General features: G+C 33.5%; 1 protein-coding gene across 1 annotated transcript in view; it reads left to right on the top strand.

Annotated features, from left to right (window-relative positions):
- Nucleotides 1-1,475: 1,475 nt before the first annotated feature.
- Nucleotides 1,476-21,192, top strand: part of Rpn5 (regulatory particle non-ATPase 5) — a 32,072-nt gene continuing 12,355 nt past the window's right edge. The window contains exons 1-6 of the mRNA XM_076477226.1: nt 1,476-1,625; nt 3,340-3,477; nt 3,866-3,925; nt 4,529-4,769; nt 5,549-5,637; nt 11,796-11,945. Of these exons, the coding sequence (XP_076333341.1) occupies nt 3,373-3,477; nt 3,866-3,925; nt 4,529-4,769; nt 5,549-5,637; nt 11,796-11,945 (645 nt within the window). The 5' untranslated portion in view covers nt 1,476-1,625; nt 3,340-3,372. The remainder of the gene's footprint in view (nt 1,626-3,339; nt 3,478-3,865; nt 3,926-4,528; nt 4,770-5,548; nt 5,638-11,795; nt 11,946-21,192) is intronic.

Raw genomic sequence — 21,192 nt, 5'->3', positions numbered from 1 at the left:
CACCTCAAAAACACAGAGCAAAAGTTACTTTCTTTGTCTAGATATCTTTTGCAATAAAATCCCAAAGGTTGAAGGCTTTACTTCTAGCTTTTGAAGAGACAATAAATCTGACTCATCCGCTGAAATAATTTGAAGTTCACATCAAACATTGACTACCAAATTTGGACAAGGGACTAATCAATTCATGATATTATAAAAACACGTATATTCAACAAGTCTTGATGCAAAATGGTAATAATTCCATAACGGGAGTGCTTTCGAAAGTTTTTTTTCTTCAGAGACAAAAGAAAACTCATCAGTGAGATAATTGCAGCTACAAAGTTCTAAAACCAAAAACTAGACCCAAGCCATACAGATTACAATAGTCTTATCTCAAGCATCACTTGATGCTTTCTTCCAAGAGATAGTGTATGAAAAGGATACTATTATTTCATAAGTGGAGCTGTTCAGACTACAGTACATCACTATATGAAGATTTTATCCTTCCTCTACCAATAGCCAGAGTTCAACTCTTAACTTTCGGATGAAAAACACAAAAAATAAAACCCATGACATGAAGAAGAAATTGAGACTGACAGGAGAAGAGAGAGACAAGTTTGCAAACTCTCTAAGACTGCGACATGTGTACAAAAACAGCAAATAAAGCATGAATTTGGAAGAGCAGAAACTAAACTCTTTACGATAATAGTACATTGATACTAGTGAAGATATAATGCTGACTCACTATATTTCCACATCTCATTATCATATCTTCAGGATTTTGTGGTAAATCAAAGAACTACTTTGAGGAACAATTAACAACATTGGATTTCAGTAGTTACATATATATTACTTATCACAACAACAACTTCAAGTTTACATCCATGTCAGTAGAACAAAGGTCGTTGTGTGTATTGATGCAATAGGCACTTAAATTAAAAAAATGGATAGAGAACTTGTATATTTAAACAAATTTTTCTCTGCCAGATTGTGGTCAGTCATGTTTACAGGTGTTTCAAAACTCACTTCATCTCGCTAGATGCTTTTTGAAAAACTTGACACTTTAGCGACATGAATGATTGAACGGAAAGAGTCTGGAGCACTTATGTCAAATGTGACAATTTGTGGATTTTCATTTCCTTTGATGGGAGCAAGCGCACCCTCATGGCATGACTTTTAGTGTGTATAATGCAGTACCACAGCAGTAGGTCTGCAGATTGACACCATAAGAAATCGGATATCGATACTAGTGATGGGCAGAGCATAGCTAGCCCATTGTGTAGCTTTGTACTAAATTCTACATAATCAAATCAACTAGGTACCGTAAATACACGTGTCAAATTTTCTTTGTTACTGCCGTTGTTTGTTGTTTATTATTAAATTTTCTATTCTCGTCAAAAGAATCTATCATCAGTAATTTATTTTGATTCTGGTTCTTATTAGCAATTTATTAATTCAGTTTAATATTTTTGAGAATTTCCAGTTCATAACATTTGTGACATAGTACGTATTTTACCATAAACTATTTTTTAAAGAAAACATCGAAATTTTTGAATTAGTCATTTCTGTATTTAACCGATTGATGAAGCCCCCCTCTGCCTGACTTGCATCTTTAGAGTATCGTGGAAACGAGTGTGGGAAATTAGGTTGGTATACTATAGAAACTGTGTTAAATATAATTTATTTTAATTACAATTTAAGATTTGTTTGTAATGAAAAGGCTTTCTCTAAGGTAATGAAGATTAAAAGGTTGAACATCAAAATACTATTTACTGGCTTCTAACTTTCAGCATATTTTCGTATAATTGTACTTTTTAAGTTCCACTATATTAATCGTTAGGCCTAACCAAATTAATATACCATTCGTTGACACCGTAATTTGAATTTTAAAGTTGACACAAGCGTCATGTTGACGTTTGTGAATACTGTTATCTAAAAATCAAGCTTATTTAGAAACGGTCTTTGCTGTTAATTACCAGTGAGTATGAGACTTATGAAGATTTATCACAAATTCTCGGAAAAATTAAAATACAGTTAGATTTTTCAAATGGATGCAAATGATTTATTTTACCATTGAAATTATGTTGACAATTTGTTCGTCTAATTACCGAAATCGATTGAAAAGAACTTTCAAGGAAAATAGTAGCATTTTAATGTTCCATGGAATTTCTCATTAAGTATTTAAAGGAAGTTGTTTTTTTTAAGCATGTGAAACAACTTTATTATAACCAAAAATTCTCGTTCTTAAAAATTTTGTTATAAGAAGGAAGGAAATTGCTAAGTGTTCAAAAAGAAGTGTTACTGGAATAAATGAAAATTTCCCATATAGTATGGCGTCTGTAGTTCATGTAAGGATGTAAGCATATCTTGCAATGAAATTGAAGATCTTAATTTTTTGATATATTAAGTGTGAGAGTTGTGTTTCTGTACGAAAAGTTTGATTATGTCATTTGTATCTTGAATTAAAGAGAAAAGAAAGGTTAACATTTTAATTATAACTATTTGAGTTATCATCAGTAATTATTTTCTCTCAAAGGAATTTAGATAAAAATGGCAGAAATCAATATATAAATTTCTACAAAACTTTATCTATAGCTATGCCCCTGCTATGAATCTCCTCGAAGTCAGGAATCTCATGCATAGTTGTCTTGATGCCATAGTATCCACCAAAGGAGTATATATACAAGATATAAGAATATTTGTTCTTTTTTGTTTTGATTTCAGGCTCTTTTAGATAATTAGATCTGTGGTACTACCACTAGCTTTAGGCTAGAAATATATGATAAAACAGCAAAATATGATGTGTTAAATTCTACATTATAGGATAACAGGCAAATGCTTGTTTCCAGTCTCAGTTATTTACTCTTTATGTTGACATGAATGACCAATGAGACATAACCACAAAAAATATTACCACCCTCACTGAGCACAATTTTTTTATGCTAAATATGTAATCTTATATAATAATATGACAAGCTGTAAAAATTCCATTCTGCAACAACAGTGACTGGCTTAACATGTTGAAGCATATGTCAGAGTTGAACACTGGTGTTTATAAAATTTAAGTTTTAGTGAAAATTGATTTCATTACAAATATTTTTGTAAAAATACCTGATCTTTAAAAACTTACTTTGGGTGCTATGGTGCTTAGATATAGTTCTGGTGTAAGTTTTGTAATGGATGTAATAATTTGCATTTGGACTGTTTAGGAAATTTGTTTCACACTTTCAAATAAACAAACCAACAATGATATGTTTGAGAACCAATTATTATATGTATAATGTTGGTTAGTAATATTGTCTTTACTCCTATGGATATTTTTGTAACAGTGTGGAACAATGTATACCTTTGCTTTATCAGAATTTTAAACACTCAGAAGTAGGAACCATCACTATGACAACTGAAGCATTTACAGATAGTGGTCGTATTTTGAAGATGGAGGTTGATTATTCAGCCACTGTTGATGACAAAGTTCCTCAGAGTGAAAAATTAGCCAAGGTTAGTTTTCTTACATTTTTTTGCTGTAGTTATATAAAGTAACTGTAAGGCCTTAGAAAAATATTATTTCCATTATGTTACCATAAGAAATCAGAGTGGACAAATAAACAGTAACTGTTATTAGAATTTGTATATTTTGAGCAGTTGTCACTTTTATCAACACCCAGTCATACACAAGTTTATAAAAAAAAATGCATCTGATAATTTCAAGTTTCAAAAACTTACAAGGAAGTATTTCATATTTAAATGCTTTGTTTTTTTACTGACATCAAATTTTTGTTTTTAAATTAGTTTAGCAAAAAAATTTTGTTGAAAGGAAATTCCTTGAAAAGACTTGTTAGAATTTTTATATTACCCTATTTTGCTTCTTGGAAATTTTGTTTTTAAGGAAGGAAAACTTTCAGAAGCTTTGGACATTCTGCTGACACTAGAAAAACAAACCAGAACAGTAAGTTCCTTATTATTTTATATTTAATTTTGATGACCTAAAATTGTTTTCCAAGTATTTTACCTTTTACTAACATATTTAACACGTGAACTTTATAATTCAACATCAAAAAATATTTTAACATTACAGGTTTATCACTATGTTCTTCTATTATTTTCTTTATAGAATAAATAAAGCTTTTTGTGCTTTGATGGAAAGAGTTTCACTTGAAGATGCCCTTCAGTAACATTAAAAATATAAAACACAAAGGAGAAATTGTAAAACAAAAATTATTTACTGTCATCAGAAAAATGTTGCTTTAAAAATAAGAGACAGGCTAGGCTTAGTTATAATTAAAAGAACTTTAGGGCATTTTGAATATATACTCTGAATTTTATAAAAAAAAAAAAGTTTTAAACATTAATAAACATTTCATACTGAAATAATAAAAGCATTCTATTGTGTACGTTCAAAGCAAGAATATTTTATCATAATAGTATTTTTAAAATGTATATACTCTCTTTCATGTTTTTATGTTGTTTATGTAGAATTTAACCAAGTTTAAAAAATAATTTCATACTTGTAACTTTGTATACATTTCCCACATGTCTCATTTACCATCAGGGAGCTGACACACATTCTACAAGTAAAGTACTTGTGGCAATTGTTCGTTTGTGCTTTGAAGCCAAAGACTATAAAGTTCTTAATGAAAATATTGTTTTACTGACAAAAAGACGCAGTCAGATAAAACAGTCAGTAACCAAAATGATCCAGGAATGTTGTTCATACGTTGACCAAATGCCTGATAAAGAAACTCAGCTTCAGTTGATTGACACACTACGTACAGTAACAGCAGGCAAGGTATGTGCTCTTTCATACTTTTGATACACCTGAATGTGACGGTATACTTTAGTACTAATTGTTTACTTTTAACATGAACAGTTTTTTTACTGAAGCTAGTGAGTATTTTTTGAAGACCTATGTTTGGTTAAAATTTTATTACTAGATTTTTAAAATTTTCCAAAAGATTTAAGGTAAAAATATTTTGAGTTACATGAGATGTATTTAGGTACAATTACATCAGTGAATGTATCAAAATGTCTATTGCTCTTCAAATATGTTATTGATAAATAATTTAAACTTAGTTTGTTGTTTCTAATGTAATCCATTCATATAAAAATTGTAAATACCTAGATTTTCTAAAGTTTTTTTTCATGTCAAATAAATCAAAAATATCTCTCGAATTGCAAAAAAAAAAAAAAAATCATAGAAATATGAAAGAATTCATACAGGCACTTTCATATTAAAGTGATGTTAGTTTTTTGTTTTTTTCTGACATCTGTATGTTTAAGCAAAGATTGGTGAAACAGATACTTAAAAATTGAAACTTTATAGGCTTTTTATCATTTTATTAGTTAAGAGCCTTAATGCAATGTAATGAAAAAATAGAATAATACTGGTAGTTATTACAAGACCATCTTAACTATCCTATTTATGCAAATTAATTCTGTTGAAGGATGTACATGTATGCATAATCACCATTATAATGTACATAAAGCATTATTCAATTTTTTTGACAGAATTTGTTATTTTTGTGTTTGTTCTCAATAGATTTATGTAGAAGGTTATGAGAGAAAGGTACAGTTGATGTCGACTGTACTCACAAACTAGCAAAAATGAAAGAAGATGAGGGCAATATAGAAGAAGCTGCAACAATAATTCAAGAATTACAGGTAAGCAAATGTAATATGATGCATACTTAATATATTGCTGTGCTTTGGATCATAAAGGGGACTGTGGGCACTGAAATGTTCTTACTTTATTCTGCATACCCCCATTTACAAAGAAAAATAAAATTGGAAAATAAATAATTTGATAAATAACCACAAATGGATGACTTTTCAACAGTCCCCATCACAGTCAGTTTCTGAATCGATATTTCTCATTTTGCCTTCATTATCTGAGAAATCCTTATGGCAGATGTCTCCTTTTTTCATTCAAAAGGTATTATAGGGGCTTGCTGGCTTCCCCAAGTCAGTAAAAAAGTTACACTGTGGAGGCATTTTGGTGGAAACATCCTCACCACAACACACTAAACGCCTATGAATTTGAAGAGCACTGGGGATATACCCATCAAGGTTACTCCCTATGCTACCCTGAATTCCTCAAGAGTTATTGTTGAGAAGAACTTGAGGAACATTTCCAAGTTGGAGACTTACTGGTTTTTCCAGCTAAGGCTTTTTTGTTTTGCACCGAATCTTCACTTGCAAAGAAGGAATTATGCTTCTTGCTGTTTTTTATGTTTACATCACCATTTCCACCTGCCACAGTCAAGGCAGACTATCTGAACTGCAAGGTATGGCCATACATTCTCACCTTTCTCAGGTGTTTCTGGTGTCAGGGATTCGGTCACTTAAAGACATCATGTCATGATGCTTTAACATGTGCTTGTTGTGGTGACAAAGACCATGATGCTTACAAGTGTGAACTGTAGCAGTTCACAGCTTTCTTACTCTAGTTCTTACCCTAAGTGGGTGGAGGAGAAAGAGGTTCAACATTTGGAGAATGAACAATATCTCCTATCCAGGGGCTCAGAAGTTATTGTCCCTCACCTCATCTTGGATATATGCTGATGTACTCCATACCAATGCTACAGTGGGAGTGCAGACAGATCTCTCCATTCCTCTAACAGGGTAATTAGTAAAGCACCTGAAGAATCTTTTTGCTCTCCATTGTTAAAAGAATTGATGAGTCTACATCTGCTCCAGTTTCTGTCCCCAGCACTTTTTTTGGAGACTCCCCACATCAACTTCCTTTGGCTACGGGTTTGGGTGTTTCCTTGAGTCTGTTTTCTTCTCCAGGCTTGAAATACAAAACCATTATTCATTCATGCTCTCTATTGCTGGGAATCTTTGTCCACAAACAGAGACCTGCCTACTCATCCCATGACAGAACCCATAGAGGTTAGAAGACTTCCTATCAAAAAAGAAATAAAATGTGGTCAAAAACAGAAGTGCTCTTTCACACAGTTCTTCACATAAGTAAAAACACCCACTTAGATACAATAGAATTGTTGGTGTTTTTGTTTAAATGTAGATAACATTAAGGATTTGGTTAATTCTTACCATCCCATGTGCCTCTCCTTACAGGAAACGTTTCTGAAACCTGCCGATGCAGTCACCTTTTAGCAGTTTCCTTTGTACAGGAATGACAGATAGTGTGATGGACAAGTGCATGGAGGGGTGGCACTGCTGGTCAATTAGTATGTGCCTACCCTGTCTTTACTGCTTGATACATCCTTGGAGGCTGTAGTCATCCATGTTTCCTTGGGTCATGCCATCATTATTTACTCTGTCTACCTGTCTCCTGGAGAGAGTTAAGATCAAACCTTGATGCTTTTACTGAACAATTGGTGGCTGTATTTTTAATCCTGTGAGACTTTAATAAACATAAATCCTTCTGAGGTGGTGCTGATATTGATGAGAGAGGTTGTTTCATAGAGCATATACTCTTGGATCATAACTTTTCTTTTTTAAATACTTGTTCTTATGTTTATTTTCATGCACCTAGTCAGTCTTTTACTGCTATTGGTCTCTCTATCTGTTCCCCTTCATTTTTCTCTTACTTTTCTTGGAGGGTTGACAAAGGCCTATGGGGCAGTGATCATTTTCCTCTCATTTTGAAAGAGACTGGCCATGGTCATTGCCACCTGATCTGCATGTCTCAGTGGAAGCTGGAATGGGCCAACTGACCCTCTTTCACTGCTCGGTGTATTCCTAAAACCTCGACGTGTGTTTTTTTGTTTGTGTGTGTGTGTGTGTGTGTGTGTGTGTGTGTGTGTGTAGAATCCTGCCTCCCACTTAGCACAGAAGGCTCAAAAATTGGTGTGGGATACCTTTCCTAGGTATCACACGCTTTAAACCTCATCACTCTTCAGTGGTCTTGTGCACATGTTTGGCAGATAGGATATGAAAGCCAGAGGGAATCTTGGAATAAGTACACAGCTATCATCTCTGATGGCCAGGAAGTTGCTAATGCCCAGAGCATTGCTGATACTCTCAGCAAAAGCTTTTTTCATGCATTTAGTACTTCTGCTTCATTCCCCCCTACACATACACCTTTTTTGCCACCTCAAGATTTGGGCAGAGCAGTTGCCTCTTTTCCTTTGGGCTGAACATCTCTATGACTATAATTGCTCCTTTACACTTGTGGAACTCAAGCTTCCTCTTCATCCGTCTGGCAGTGCATCAATCGAACCTGATGATATTCATTATGAGATGCTGTGTCATCTCTCTCCTGCCTATCTTGATATTCTTCTAGCTGTTTTTAACCAGATCTGGCAGGAGAATGTTTTTTCTGATGCTTGGCACCAGGCTATCATCCTTCCTTTTTACAAGCCCAGGAAGGATCCTGAGAATCCTTCAAACTATAGTCCAATTGCTTTGATCAGCTCTCTCAGAGATAGTTAATGCTCATCATGTTTAGTTCCTCAAATCAAACAACATCATATTGCTTACCCAGTGTTTGGCTGTCATCACTGTGGACTACCTTATTTGAATTTAAATGTCGCTCATAGAAGCATTTCTCAAGCAACATCTTGTTTGTTTTTTTCACCTTGAGAAAACTTATGATTCACTACATGAAGGTATGGCATTTTGCCAAACCTTTATTTATCTGGGTTGTGTGGCCTTTTTATAAAGATTAATGCCATTACTGAAAAACTTCCCCTCCTACCTTTGCAAATGGACTCTTATCTCAGTGACTTCCACATCTGTGTCTGTCATTGAACATGAAGTTTATTGAGTGGCAGCTTCAGACTCCCCTTGTTTGTTTACTGAAGTGGACCACAGCAAACAGTTTTACTTTTTCTCTCTCTCTCTCAAATCATTTGGATGCATTTTTGCCATTAACAGGGTATTCACCCAAACCCAAGTTCCATCTCAGTGAAGTTATGCTTCCTGTGGTTGCTGAGATAAAGTTCTTGTGGTCCATATTTGAACACAACCTGATTTTTCATTCCACACATCAAATGTACAAGGGTACTGAACATTCTCTGTGTCCTCACTTCCACTTCTTGGGGAGCAGAACGATGTTATATGCTAAAGTTTTATTGTGTCCTCATTCAATCAAAACTGGGCTATGGGTCTCTAATGAATGGCTCTGACAGAACCTCAACCATTCATCATCTGGAGCTTTCCATACTTATCTAATCCAGAGTTTATACACTGAGTCTTGTGAACCTCCTCTTTACCTCTGCCATTTGCATCTGTCTTTACTGTATGCTTCAAAACTTCAATCCTTACCACAGTATCTCACCAGGCATTGTATTTTCTTTCCTCGGTGGGCCATGCTTTCTCAGAATGGTCAGTCTGCCATTGTTCCTTTTGACCTTCATGTCCAGGCACAGCTGGCTGAATTGTGTCTTTCCTTGGACGGCATTGCTGTCTCCACTGATCAGTCCATCCCACCATGGCTTATTACCATCCCCAAATGTGACCTTTCTTTGAGTCATATGAAGAAAGCAGATACTTCCAGTTGAAAGTACTGTATTCTATTCGCCAAACATCTTTCAAACTATCCTTTCATTTCCATTTACACAATGGTTCAGAGTCCCCTCTAAAGTTTCTGCATTCATTGCCAAATTGTATGCCATTTCTCTTGTCCTGGATCACGTACAAGTTATGCAGTACACAAACTATATTATTTATACCAACTCACTTAGCTCTCTACTGGCCCTGGAATTGTTTCACATTAGTTTTCATCCTATTCTCATGGATATTAAAAAACCAGCTGACAATTTTTCTTTATTCTCTACTGTGATCCAGTTTTTCTGGATACTAGGCCATGTCAGAATTCATAGGAATGAGCTGACTGATGCAGCAGCTGAGCTGAGTTTGTCTGCAGTGGTGCTATCAATGCCATACGTTTTCCATACATGGATTATGGCTCTCTATTCAAGGCTTGGATCACCCCATTTAGCAGTCAACTTGGAGTGAGAAATTTGATAAGCTTTTCTATATAAAACCTTCTAAAGGACTTTTACTGTCTTGTTTGTAAGGATTGAAAGGAGGAATTTATCATAACTGGGCAATGTATTGACCACAGTTTTTTAACTCATTTTTTCTTTTCTCTGAGACTGATGCAATATTGTGTGGTCTGTATGATACTAAAGTCATAATAGCCCACATTTTACTGTCATGCTGTTGTTATGACCATGAGCAACAGCACCATTTTAGACATGGATTTTTCACCTGACATTGGACAGTGTCATTAGCAACATGACACTGTACACCTTTCAAAGGTTTTTAATTTTTAAGGGCCATTGGGTTTTTTAATTCTATTTAAGTTTTCATCCAGTGTTGGGCTGCTGTTTTTAACTTAATATTCCTTTACACTTTATAATACTTTTACTGTTGTTTTATTTTTTTACCAGTTGTTCGGTGCAGATAGCCTAGTAGCTTTGCACCATAAAATTTCAAACAACAACAATTGTTTCTTTACTACTACATATGGCTGGGTAGTTAGAGAATTTACCAATTGATTAGAAACAATTTTAGTAGTGTAACAATTTTAACATTGTATACAAGTGCCAAGAAAATTATATGAATTGATCAACTGTAGAGTTCATTAATTGATTATATTTAACTAATATATTATTTGTGATTGAGAATAATATATCTATTTCTGCTTTCTTTGTTGTTCTTTTCATAATATTTTTCATTTAACCTTAATGTGATGGATATCTTTAGGTAAAGTAACATAGGATGAAGTTAATTTTTTTAATTCCAACCTGTTGTACATTAAAATATATCAAAAAAGTAGTACTAGAAAATAGGATTAATACCATTCCATGGGTTTCTCACTATAAATTTTTATAAGACTTGCCAAAACTACTGAATTTTTGTAGGTGAAAATATTACTTGGAGACATTAACTGTAAATCAGAAAATACTAAACATTACATTATCAAATTTTATTGAACACTGTCCTTGTATAAAGAGTGTTGCATGAGAACAGTTAGGTTGAGAAATAAATTGTCTAGAATTCTTAGTGAAAAATTAAGATATTTAAAGTATGTATTTCCCAAGCAGTTCAAATTATAGATAAATGTTCAGCTATCTAAATTAGTTTTCCTTATATATAAGGAAATAATAATAATATTATTTTTTTTTTTTTTTCCAAATTTTCAAAACTTCTGACTAAAATATAGTCTTGGGTACCCAAAGCCCTTCCATTCGATGTATGTAGGCCAGTATAATCTAGTTGTTAGAATTGTTGCCTCCCAAATTAAAGACCAGGTATTTAGTTCTACATCCATCCAGAGCCACCAAATATGTTTTGTCTTTCTGCTGTAAGGGCATTATAATGTTCTGGTTAATAGTTGGTGTCAGTCCCACTCTTCATTGTCTAAAGATTAATAAAAAAAAATTGGTGGTAAGTGCTGCTGGCCATTTTCCTTCCTCCAGCTCAGCTTTTCAAAATTAAGAATGATCTAATAGTTTACTCCACCTTCTTTGTAATGATTGTGTTATCTCAACCTGAAGCTAGAGAAACAATCTTAATTTAATCATAAAGAAATATTTTTAATATGTTGTACATTTCATGCTAGTATACAATGAATCTGATGTAACTGTTGTTGCAAAGACCAAAATTGTGTTTTTAAATTCATAACATCTTGCGATCCTCCAGAGGAACAGCTGTAAGTCTTTGGATTTACAATGCTAAAATCAGGGGTTCAGTTCTCTACTGTGGAGACAGCAGATAACCATGTGTGTGTGCACCTGCTTTAAAGTTTTCTTAAATTTTACAGTAAAAATGTTTTTGTAAGGTTTTTATCTAGTCATTTTTGTTACTCAGTATGATTATCTTGAGTAATATTATTTTTTTTGCAGGTTGAAACTTTTGGCTCCATGGAGAAGAAAGAAAAGGTAGAGCTTATTTTGGAACAGATGAGACTTTGTCTTGCACGGAAAGATTATATTCGAACACAGATTATTAGTAAAAAAATCAATACCAAGTTCTTTGAAGAAGAAGATACACAAGTAAGTGTCTTTTTAGGGGTTTCACAGTCAGAAAGTTAAGGAATGAAAATTTGGCAGTTAGATTTATTATATGTATTGTCTAAAATATCTTGCACAAAAAGACAGTGGCTTATAAGATGGAAAATTGTGTTTCAAATTGATGGCAAAAACTATTTTATTATAAAATTTGTTTCATCTATAATTGAATTACCAAAGATTATTTTTGCAGGAATGAACATACTTGTTGCTGTATTTTTATTTTATTTATTTGTATTGAATCATGTGTAAGCCACCTGCATCATTTTGCTCAGTTTAAGTTTTAGCTTTACTATTTTGCATCCGTTCTTGTACCTTTTCATTGAGTAATTAATTTTCAGGCTGATGCCCAAAAAGTGTCGGTTACCCACACAGGAATGCTTTTAGCAGCAACTTTCAGAGCCTATTATGTGTTAGCATGTGAGAGTATATGTACTATAATTCCTGAAAAGTATAACAAATGAAACACATAAGTAACTTACTTACAAAGCAATAAAATCATCTCCAAAGAATCGAAAGTTAGTGCTTGTCATCCTATGATCATTACCGTGTGGCAGAGGAAACTTTTTGGTAACTGTGGGGTAAATCCAATTTTGTCGTAGGTGTGTATAAATGTGTATTCATATATATCCAAACTATGCACCAAAATGTTTGTCATTGTAATCTTTAATCTATGCATGTCAAAGTAAGCATATCTTAACCTATTTCAGAACTACATTGAAATTTTAAATAACTTGTTTTTCAATGGATGTCAATAAATTTGGCATTAAAAAGTAATTTATAACTCAATTTCTTAAATATTATCCACAATTAATCCCCTAATTTCAAATGGAGATATTTAAATATATTGTCAGTCTTCACTTCTTTGTTACTCATTTAATTTTATACTTTGATCTTTCTGCTATAAGTTGTATTCTTTTTATTGTCTAAACATTTACAAACACAAACTATAAATTGTGTAACTTAGCATATGAAATTTTAACCTTCCATGTTCTTCATTTACTTAAATAACTGTAAATTTACCAAATGCACCAAAAAGGCTCCTTCCCTATTCTAATCATAGACACACACATATATGTAACCAATAGCAAGTGCAAAATGCAATATACAGTCCTGTTATATTCGTTTTAGATGTGTTGATCAGACTTGGCAACTTGTAAAATTAGCTTTATGCACTGAGTAAATTTGTTGTTTCTAGTAAGTATATTTTTTAACTTATTTTATAATTTAGTTAGAAAGTCACTTAAATTATAGTAGTTTTGGAACATCCTGTTCTCATGTTTATATAAGTTTTATGTTTTGTAATGCTTGTTTGAAAGCTATCGATTATTTTTTGGACAACAAGCATAGTGAGAAAAAAGTAGGCTCACTAAAACCAATTGCCTAAGTACAAAGTTCAATGCTTAAAGTAAGTGATAAATGTGTGTATGCTTAACTTACTGTTATAAATTTTTTTAACAGAAGTAACTAAAATGTAAAAGTGCAAACTTGTTAGGTAAAATAAAACTTCAAAAAAGAAGTTTTTAAATTCTCATGATAACTTAATCTGGGCTTAAAAAAAGCCATATACACATAGCATAGTGTGATTGTAATTTGATCGTTTGTTTACTCTAAGCTCTCATGCTGTGATATATTGCTTTTAACAGTCTAAAGCAGTGGTTCTTAATTATGTGAGGCCTGGTATGACTAGGTGGGTTAAGACGTTTGATTTGTAATCCGAGAGTTGCAGGTTCAATCCCGTCGCACCCAACATGGTCACCATTTCAGTCATAGGGGTGTTTATAATTTGATAGTCAATCACATTATTCATTGGTAAAAGAGTAGCCCAAGAGTTGGCAGTGGGTGGTGGTGACTAACTGCCTTCCCTCTAGTCTTACACTGCTAAATTAAAGATGGCTAACTCATATAGCCCTTGTGTAGCTTTATGCAAAAATTAAAAACAAACAAACAAAATTGGGTGAACAGTTAAACCAGGGGATTAATGACATCAGAATAAGAGTAAATGAGAATGACAGGGCAAATATGCATTATTAATTATCCAACAAATTCATAAGAAAAAAGGCATTGGTTATTATTTATTCTAGTTTTAGTTTGATGTACATCTGGTGCATAATAAAGAATTTTGCATTTTAATTTAGTACTCTTTGACTGGATGAATGAGCTGTTGTGAAAAACATGTACGAGTGAATAATGTTGGAAAAGTTTGAGGAGCATTGGTCAAAAGCATACTGTAAAGTAATAAAGCTAAAATAAAAAAGACAGATATGATAATGCCAGAAGCTGTAGCTGTTGCAATAAATAATTGTAATTTTCTTTTACAATCTGAAATTACTCAACAAAGATAGTTTTGTTGTTTTTTGTCACAGGTGGTGTCAAAGAACCAACAAAAACTTTTGATATTCATTTAGGAGTTTATAGAAGTTATGAAAACTCTAAAACAAGATGTAGTAGTTTTATTCTTAGCAGAAACAAGCTTAGTAGAAATACTTTATTCCAAAACGTGTACCATAGCTGCTTCTCCAGGTTTCCACCACTCTTTATCCAGCTAAATATTAACACTTGCTTCAGTATTTTATACCTTACTCAAATGCCTTAGGCAAATACTAATTTACAAATTTTTCCACCAACTTCAGTGTAACCTCTATCTAGGTACTGTATATGAGCACCTGATCTGGATAACTTAAACGCTTTTTCTCAACAAATCAATCAACATGGGTTTATATCAACAGAAGTGTTGTGATTCTTTACTAATTACATTAATTTCAAAAAGGTTGATGTTTCTACAGTTACCTTTTCCTTTATATTTATACATTAATTAACAAAGAAAAAAACAAACTTACCAGTGGGTATGAATTTACTGAGTTAATGTTTCTACTACAGTAGTCAACAAGAACTGTTCTTTTCCACCTCTGTTACATGGTATTTGTCGATGTCCAGGAGAGTGGTCACTCTCAGTTGAAGCTGTCTGTTATATTATCTGTCATGAAATGAACACGTATGTGGACCGAAGGTGTTCTGTGGCACTTTTTGTAAATGACTTGTAAGAATTTAGACTTGCTTATTCCAGTTCCTTCTCTTACTGGGTCTTCCTCAACAGCAAATCCTTTTGAGCAACCACCTTCAGCTCTTTCTCTCTTCAGTTGGATTTGTGAGGATTTTGGCAGTCTCTTCTGTTCAATTTGACTCTACTACCTCCACTGTCAGCAAAAAGGATAGCAAGTGAGTACTTGGTTTATCTTCCTCCTCCAAATATTTCTGTTCGTGTTAGGAGATTTGCTGCTCAGTTATGAGATGGGATAGCTATTCATTATCTTCTGTGTTTATCAGATCAACATACCTTGGCTTATACCTGGCAGGAAGAGGCTTGTTTAGATACTCGATGGATGAACCTCCTTTATTAGACCTCTTGGACTCCTAGATTGGTACCAATGATCACTTTAAACAAGTTACAGCTTTCTCGGATTTGTCTTACTCTCGTGACTGTCCTGAAGTATTTATCTTTAATCAAACTTTTGTCTGCAGCTTATCAACATTTCCATCAACAATTTGAGGACAAGTTGGGATTGTTTCTGACATCTATCTCGGTCAGGTCTGGTTTCCTAACTGGTTTGTTCTGGAGATTTATTGGGTAGAAACACTGCCCTCAAGGAGCTTCTTCTCTCCATTTCATGTTATTTGCTGGAGTTCTAAATATGTTAGAATCCTGAATTGATACTGCCTGTTTACATTCTTCTTTATTATTATTGGCTTTCCATCTTTCTGGTTCTAATTGAAGAGCATCAGCCCATAGTGATTCCTGACTCTTTCCTTCAGTATCCATAATAGGATTCATCTGTATTGTTAAGAATCTTTAGCTCAGACAGACCACCAGCAACAGTGTCAGTGACTATTTCAGGGACAGAGGAGTAATATGAGCATGATTACATTGCTTCCTGGACATCTGGTGGTCTTTCAGCTGGGATCCATGGGTGCTTCATATTCTGGCTTTAGGGTTGGTCATTCAATTTACATCACCTCCACCATTCTCCTCTCCACATGTTGCCTTTTCACCTCCAACACAGATTCATGGCGAGTGAAGCTTTATTTCCAGGCCATAAGAGAGTTGTTAGGCAAAAAGGCAGTTGAGAGGGTCGATCCCATTCTTCCAGGATTTTATTCTCCTTTATTCATGACACCGAAAAAGCCAGAAGATTGACATCCCCTCGTTGATCTATTTTGAATCTACCAATTTTTAGATCCTCCTCATTTTACAATGGAATATTTTCTCATCCTGTGATGGCACTTTACACCAGAGCTCCAGATGACCAAGTTTGATGTTTTTAATAATTTTCCCATTTTCCCAGAGGTTTCTCAGGTTTGTGCACAAAAGTCAGGTGTTACAGTTCTTGGCTTTTCTTTATGGTCTTGCATCACAAATGCATCTCTTCAGGGATTATGATCTTTTCTTTAATATCAAGAGTTCCAAGGTACTTGGGCAGAAGACAAATCTACCCTTCAAATCAACATTGTTGATCTTTTTGCAGTATGTCAGGCAATGGTACAAAGTCTGTCTCACTTGAAAGGGAAAATTGTAATGATACATTCTAGCAATTCCATGGTTGTATTTCAGATTTCTCTGCAAAGGAGCATGCATTCTCAAGACCTTTGTTTTTATATCTTGGATCTTCTCTACTGAGCTCATTTCCATTGTATCAGTCTTTTAGCATGTCATGTTCAAGGAGTGGTAAATTTAATAGCATATCACTTGTCTCAACCCAGTCAGATTCTTCTGATGGAATGGATGCTACATTATGAGGTTTTTCAATGGATTTGGTCTGAGTTCAGGTCTCCAACAGTCAATGCCTTTGTGACTCATTAGAATCCTCAACTGTACTTGTTTTGGTCTCTAATACCTCATCCTCAAGCATTGGCAGCTGATATGTCCAGTCAGGACTGGGTAAGTTTACATCCATATGCCTTTCCTCCCAAATCAGCTATTGCTCTGGGTTCTGAGTGTGGTTTCAATTCTACTCCCAGGCAAGTTCTCTTGCTTGCACCTTATTAACCAACTCAAGTGTGGTTTCCACTTCTTCAGTATCTACAGGGACGTTGACCTCTACCTCTATCATATTGGAAGTTTCTGTTGAGACAACCTCGATTAGACGTGTGTGTATAATTATTATTTACAGTCAGTAAAATATATATAGAAAACAATGATCTATATTGTCTTTCATATTACAAATTTTTATTGTGCTTGTCACTCGTATATTGTACTTTCTAACCTTCATTGAATCTTACACCTAGAGGGGGTAGGCAGATTAATTGTTTTTAAATAGAACTTCCATGGGCCAGGCACCTAGGATTTTCTAGAACAGTGGTTCCCAACCAGGAGTGCTCGCACCCCTTGGGGGTGTGAGATAACATTTGTTTTAGCCACCTTCACCTCTATTCTTAAATAAATAATTACTGTGAAGGGTGCGAGAACATATTAAATTTTTTATGGGTGCAGGGCATAAAAAGGTTGGGAACCACTGTTCTAGAACCTAATTTTTCAAGTAATTCCAGATCATTTGTTTGGTGGTCAACACTGTCACCAAAATCTCATTGGACAAAGAGCAGGCAATTGCCACAACATTTGTGAAAACCGGATCCACAGCTTTCCGTAAAAGAGATATCAACGTACTAGTGACTTTCAGTAAGTGTACTAATCTTGTATTGACAAAGCCACATTAATACAGGAAAAGAAAAAAATGGCTTGTAATTCCAAAGTGTGTATGTGCAGATATTGTTGGAAATGCTCTTAATGTCTGTATGTTTGCAATGATTTAGACCCACAGGTCAAAATGACATGAAAAGCAGATGAGAAACAGCCACAGAGCACAAAGGCATGAAGAAAGAAAAAACGAAATGATTGATTACACAATTCCATTGAAGAATGATGAAGATGAAATATCTAGACACTTTTGAAGAATTCTTGGATTTCTTGACACTGTAGAAATGACACGGATCAAGTGGTACTCCAACAGGGGTTGGGACAGCACAGTAAGTCTACAGATTTACAATGCTAAAATCAGGGGTTCAATTCCCCTTGGTCAACATATCAGATAGCCCATTGCAGCTTTGCTTGTAGAAAATGTGCTCTAGAAACACTCCAACAGAGAGTAGGAACAATATCTATTCAATTTGGCAGTTCTTTGGTATCGAATCCGCAGTGACATCAAGCATTCCAATTAGAGAAGCTCAACAAAAGGCATCGAGTTTTGGGCTCTGGACAAGAACAATTGATTGCTTGCATTCTGCAAGATCGTATCAAAAATTTTTTGCACTGTGTTATACCCAGGAAATTCACACGGTTGTATAAACATGATTGGAAATGACTTTTTTTTTTTTAAGAAGTTTGATGTTACAAAACTACTCTTTACAGCCAACAGTATGCAATAAGTTCTGACAGAGAAATTTTTTTCACAGGAATGTTACATTTGTACTGCTGTGTTGTTCGATGATATTAAAAGAAGCGAAGGAGAAATTGAAGATTTGAGAACAAACTTTGAAAAGAACTAAATGTCTCTTTCATTGGCTGGAGTCTGTGTTTCAGCTAAAACCTACAGTATGATCTATCCAGCAATGCTGTAAGTGAGCTGCACTGAAAGCACTAGAGTACTATTGAGTAAGGTGATAAAAAAATAACCCACTCTTACCAAGGTCGAAACCTTTATCTCCTCTAAAAACCAAGAACAAGAATGTGAAGAAAGAGCAATGAATATAAACTATGGTTGATGTTAGCCTAGAGGCCAAGCAGGAAAGACAACAACATAATAACACATGTATATCTAAGTTTACAACTTTGCACTATGGGAGTGAAAAACTTGCAGTAGAGTCACTAAATCTGTTAATTTGTTTATAAAACTTTGTGTGAAATTTTAGTTCAACCTTAAAACTATTTTCAGTTATAGCTCACTCTGAAATGTTATATATTAGGGTCTGTCATACTGCTGAAATCCTATGTGCCTGTTAAATTGCACATATGCATTTTAAGATAACAGAAACTTATAAATTATTTTACTGAAATTGCAAAAGACTTCTAATTTATATCTTTCTTTTTTTAACTGAGCTACATGAAGATTTAAATTTTGATTCTTCTTGGACTATTGCCTTAATCATCACACTTCAAACTCTCCAGTGGTATAATGACTTTCTCTGCATCAACCATAAAGTAGAAAGACTGACATTAGTACATAGTTCAAATGAACACTTTTGATTGGTGAGAAACGTATTTCAGGTTAGTATGTTTGGCTTCTAATTCTCAAGTCTATTATAGAAGGGTGTGACATCTGTCAGGGGTTTATCAACAGTTATTTCATATGGCAAGGAAAGATTAATTCTAAGTTTAAAAATGATGTGTCAACAGAGCAATTAACATTGTACTCATACATAGAAATGTAGTGTATGTGTAGAAGTATTGAAGCTAGAGAGACCAAATTTAAGATCTGTGAAACTTTGCATCATGTGGTATCAGAATTGAAGTTTAAGAATTTTAAGGTTTCTTTTAAAATAAAGGAATCATAACTTAAATAATATAAAACTTTGAATTATAACATAAGTTTTGATACTTTTTGTTGGCGTACATTGATCCTAAAATTGCTTGATCAAATTTTGAATGTAAGTAGGTAAAACCTTGTCACATGCTCAGAAAAGGGAACCCCTAACTGTAGGGTTAAGTGGTATGTTACAAAAGTGAGACTTGTTTTTGGTGTTACACATTTTTGGACTGTTGATGTCAAGTAAATCCTAACAAACACATTTATATAAACAGGCTATTCAACAATCAACATTTTCTTTCAGTAGATAAGGAACAATGAATATTAACATGCTGAAAAGGAAATCTTTAAGTTATAAGTATGACTTTCTTATGAATTATATTTATATAATCATATTGGGCTTTTCTTATTTTTTTAATTGTTTATAAATTTACCTAAAATAATTAGATTTACTTTATTTTATAAAATATATCTAGATATATAAAACGTAATATATCACTTGGAAAAATGTTAAGCGTAACATATAGAAGATCTAAAATAAGCATTGCTTTACTTAACCAATGTTAAGGATGTAAGGTAATACCAAAATATTATGATGATTACTCTCAGAAAGCCTCTGTGTGCCTTATTAGAAAATGACAGGATTTTTCTTTTCATTAATACTTGGCCAATATTATAAAAAAAACACAAACTTAACTTACTGGAAATAAAATTGGTTGAGCTATTAGTAAAGCTATTGCAATGTATAAAACAAGTTGTTATTTACATCAGTAGTACACTATAAATGTGCAGGTTGGATTTATGCACCAAAGTACTCGCAATTGATAAATTGAAAACTGAAACAAAGCTGTCTTTTGTTTATATTATAATTTTTAAGAAGAAAATAAAAAATATGTATTTGTCATTGTTTTAAAGTAGTTCAAATCAAAGATAATTACTCTAAACCCCCAAGTCTTCCCCCTCATTGAGCATGTAATATACTGATGTAACACTAGTTAAATTTATAGTATATAGTAAGCAAGCAGTATAATAATTTAAAATGCAGCCGTAAAAGGTATTGTTCAATACTTTACAGTTTTTTAGATTTTTCTTCTGGCCAAAGGCTTTTCAAATATTGTCAGTATTGTAGGGTGATTTTTTTCTCTTGCCATCTTAAAGATACATGACTAATGATAAAATGATTTGCTTTTAAATGTAACTTCATACTTGACACTTTATTCAATATTTTTGTCACAAGTTTAATAATTGTCTCATGAAATCTTATTATGTAATTGTTGCACTTTTCCAGTTCATTGTTAGCAGTTAGTAACTGTAGATAAAATACTGTATTTTATGGATAACCTGTTTAAAAAAATTAGTAACAAGACTTTTTTTTTTAATTAACATGCATCATTATTATAACTGACCTGATCAAAGTAGTGTTATGAATCATCTTATCTTGTATAATTTTTTAACATAATTTAATAAGCAGGTTGTCTATAATTAATTGTATTTTATTACAGTGCATTTCACAGTGTGTTTAATTTTGAAATGGTATTTTTTGGTCTTGCCTATCTAATCACACTGCTGCTAGGCCACACCCTCAAATTTGTTTTTTGGTTGGTTGGTTGGTTTAGTGTTTATTGGCACAAAGCAACTGGGGTATCTGTGCAAAACGGCCAATAAAAAGTAAAATCAGTAAAATATATTAAAAGAAATCATGCTAAAACAGAACA

The sequence above is a fragment of the Tachypleus tridentatus genome, chromosome 13 (assembly GCF_004210375.1).
Source record: "Tachypleus tridentatus isolate NWPU-2018 chromosome 13, ASM421037v1, whole genome shotgun sequence".
NCBI classification, from domain to species: domain Eukaryota; kingdom Metazoa; phylum Arthropoda; class Merostomata; order Xiphosura; family Limulidae; genus Tachypleus; species Tachypleus tridentatus.
This window is presented reverse-complemented; position numbering and strand designations above follow the sequence as displayed.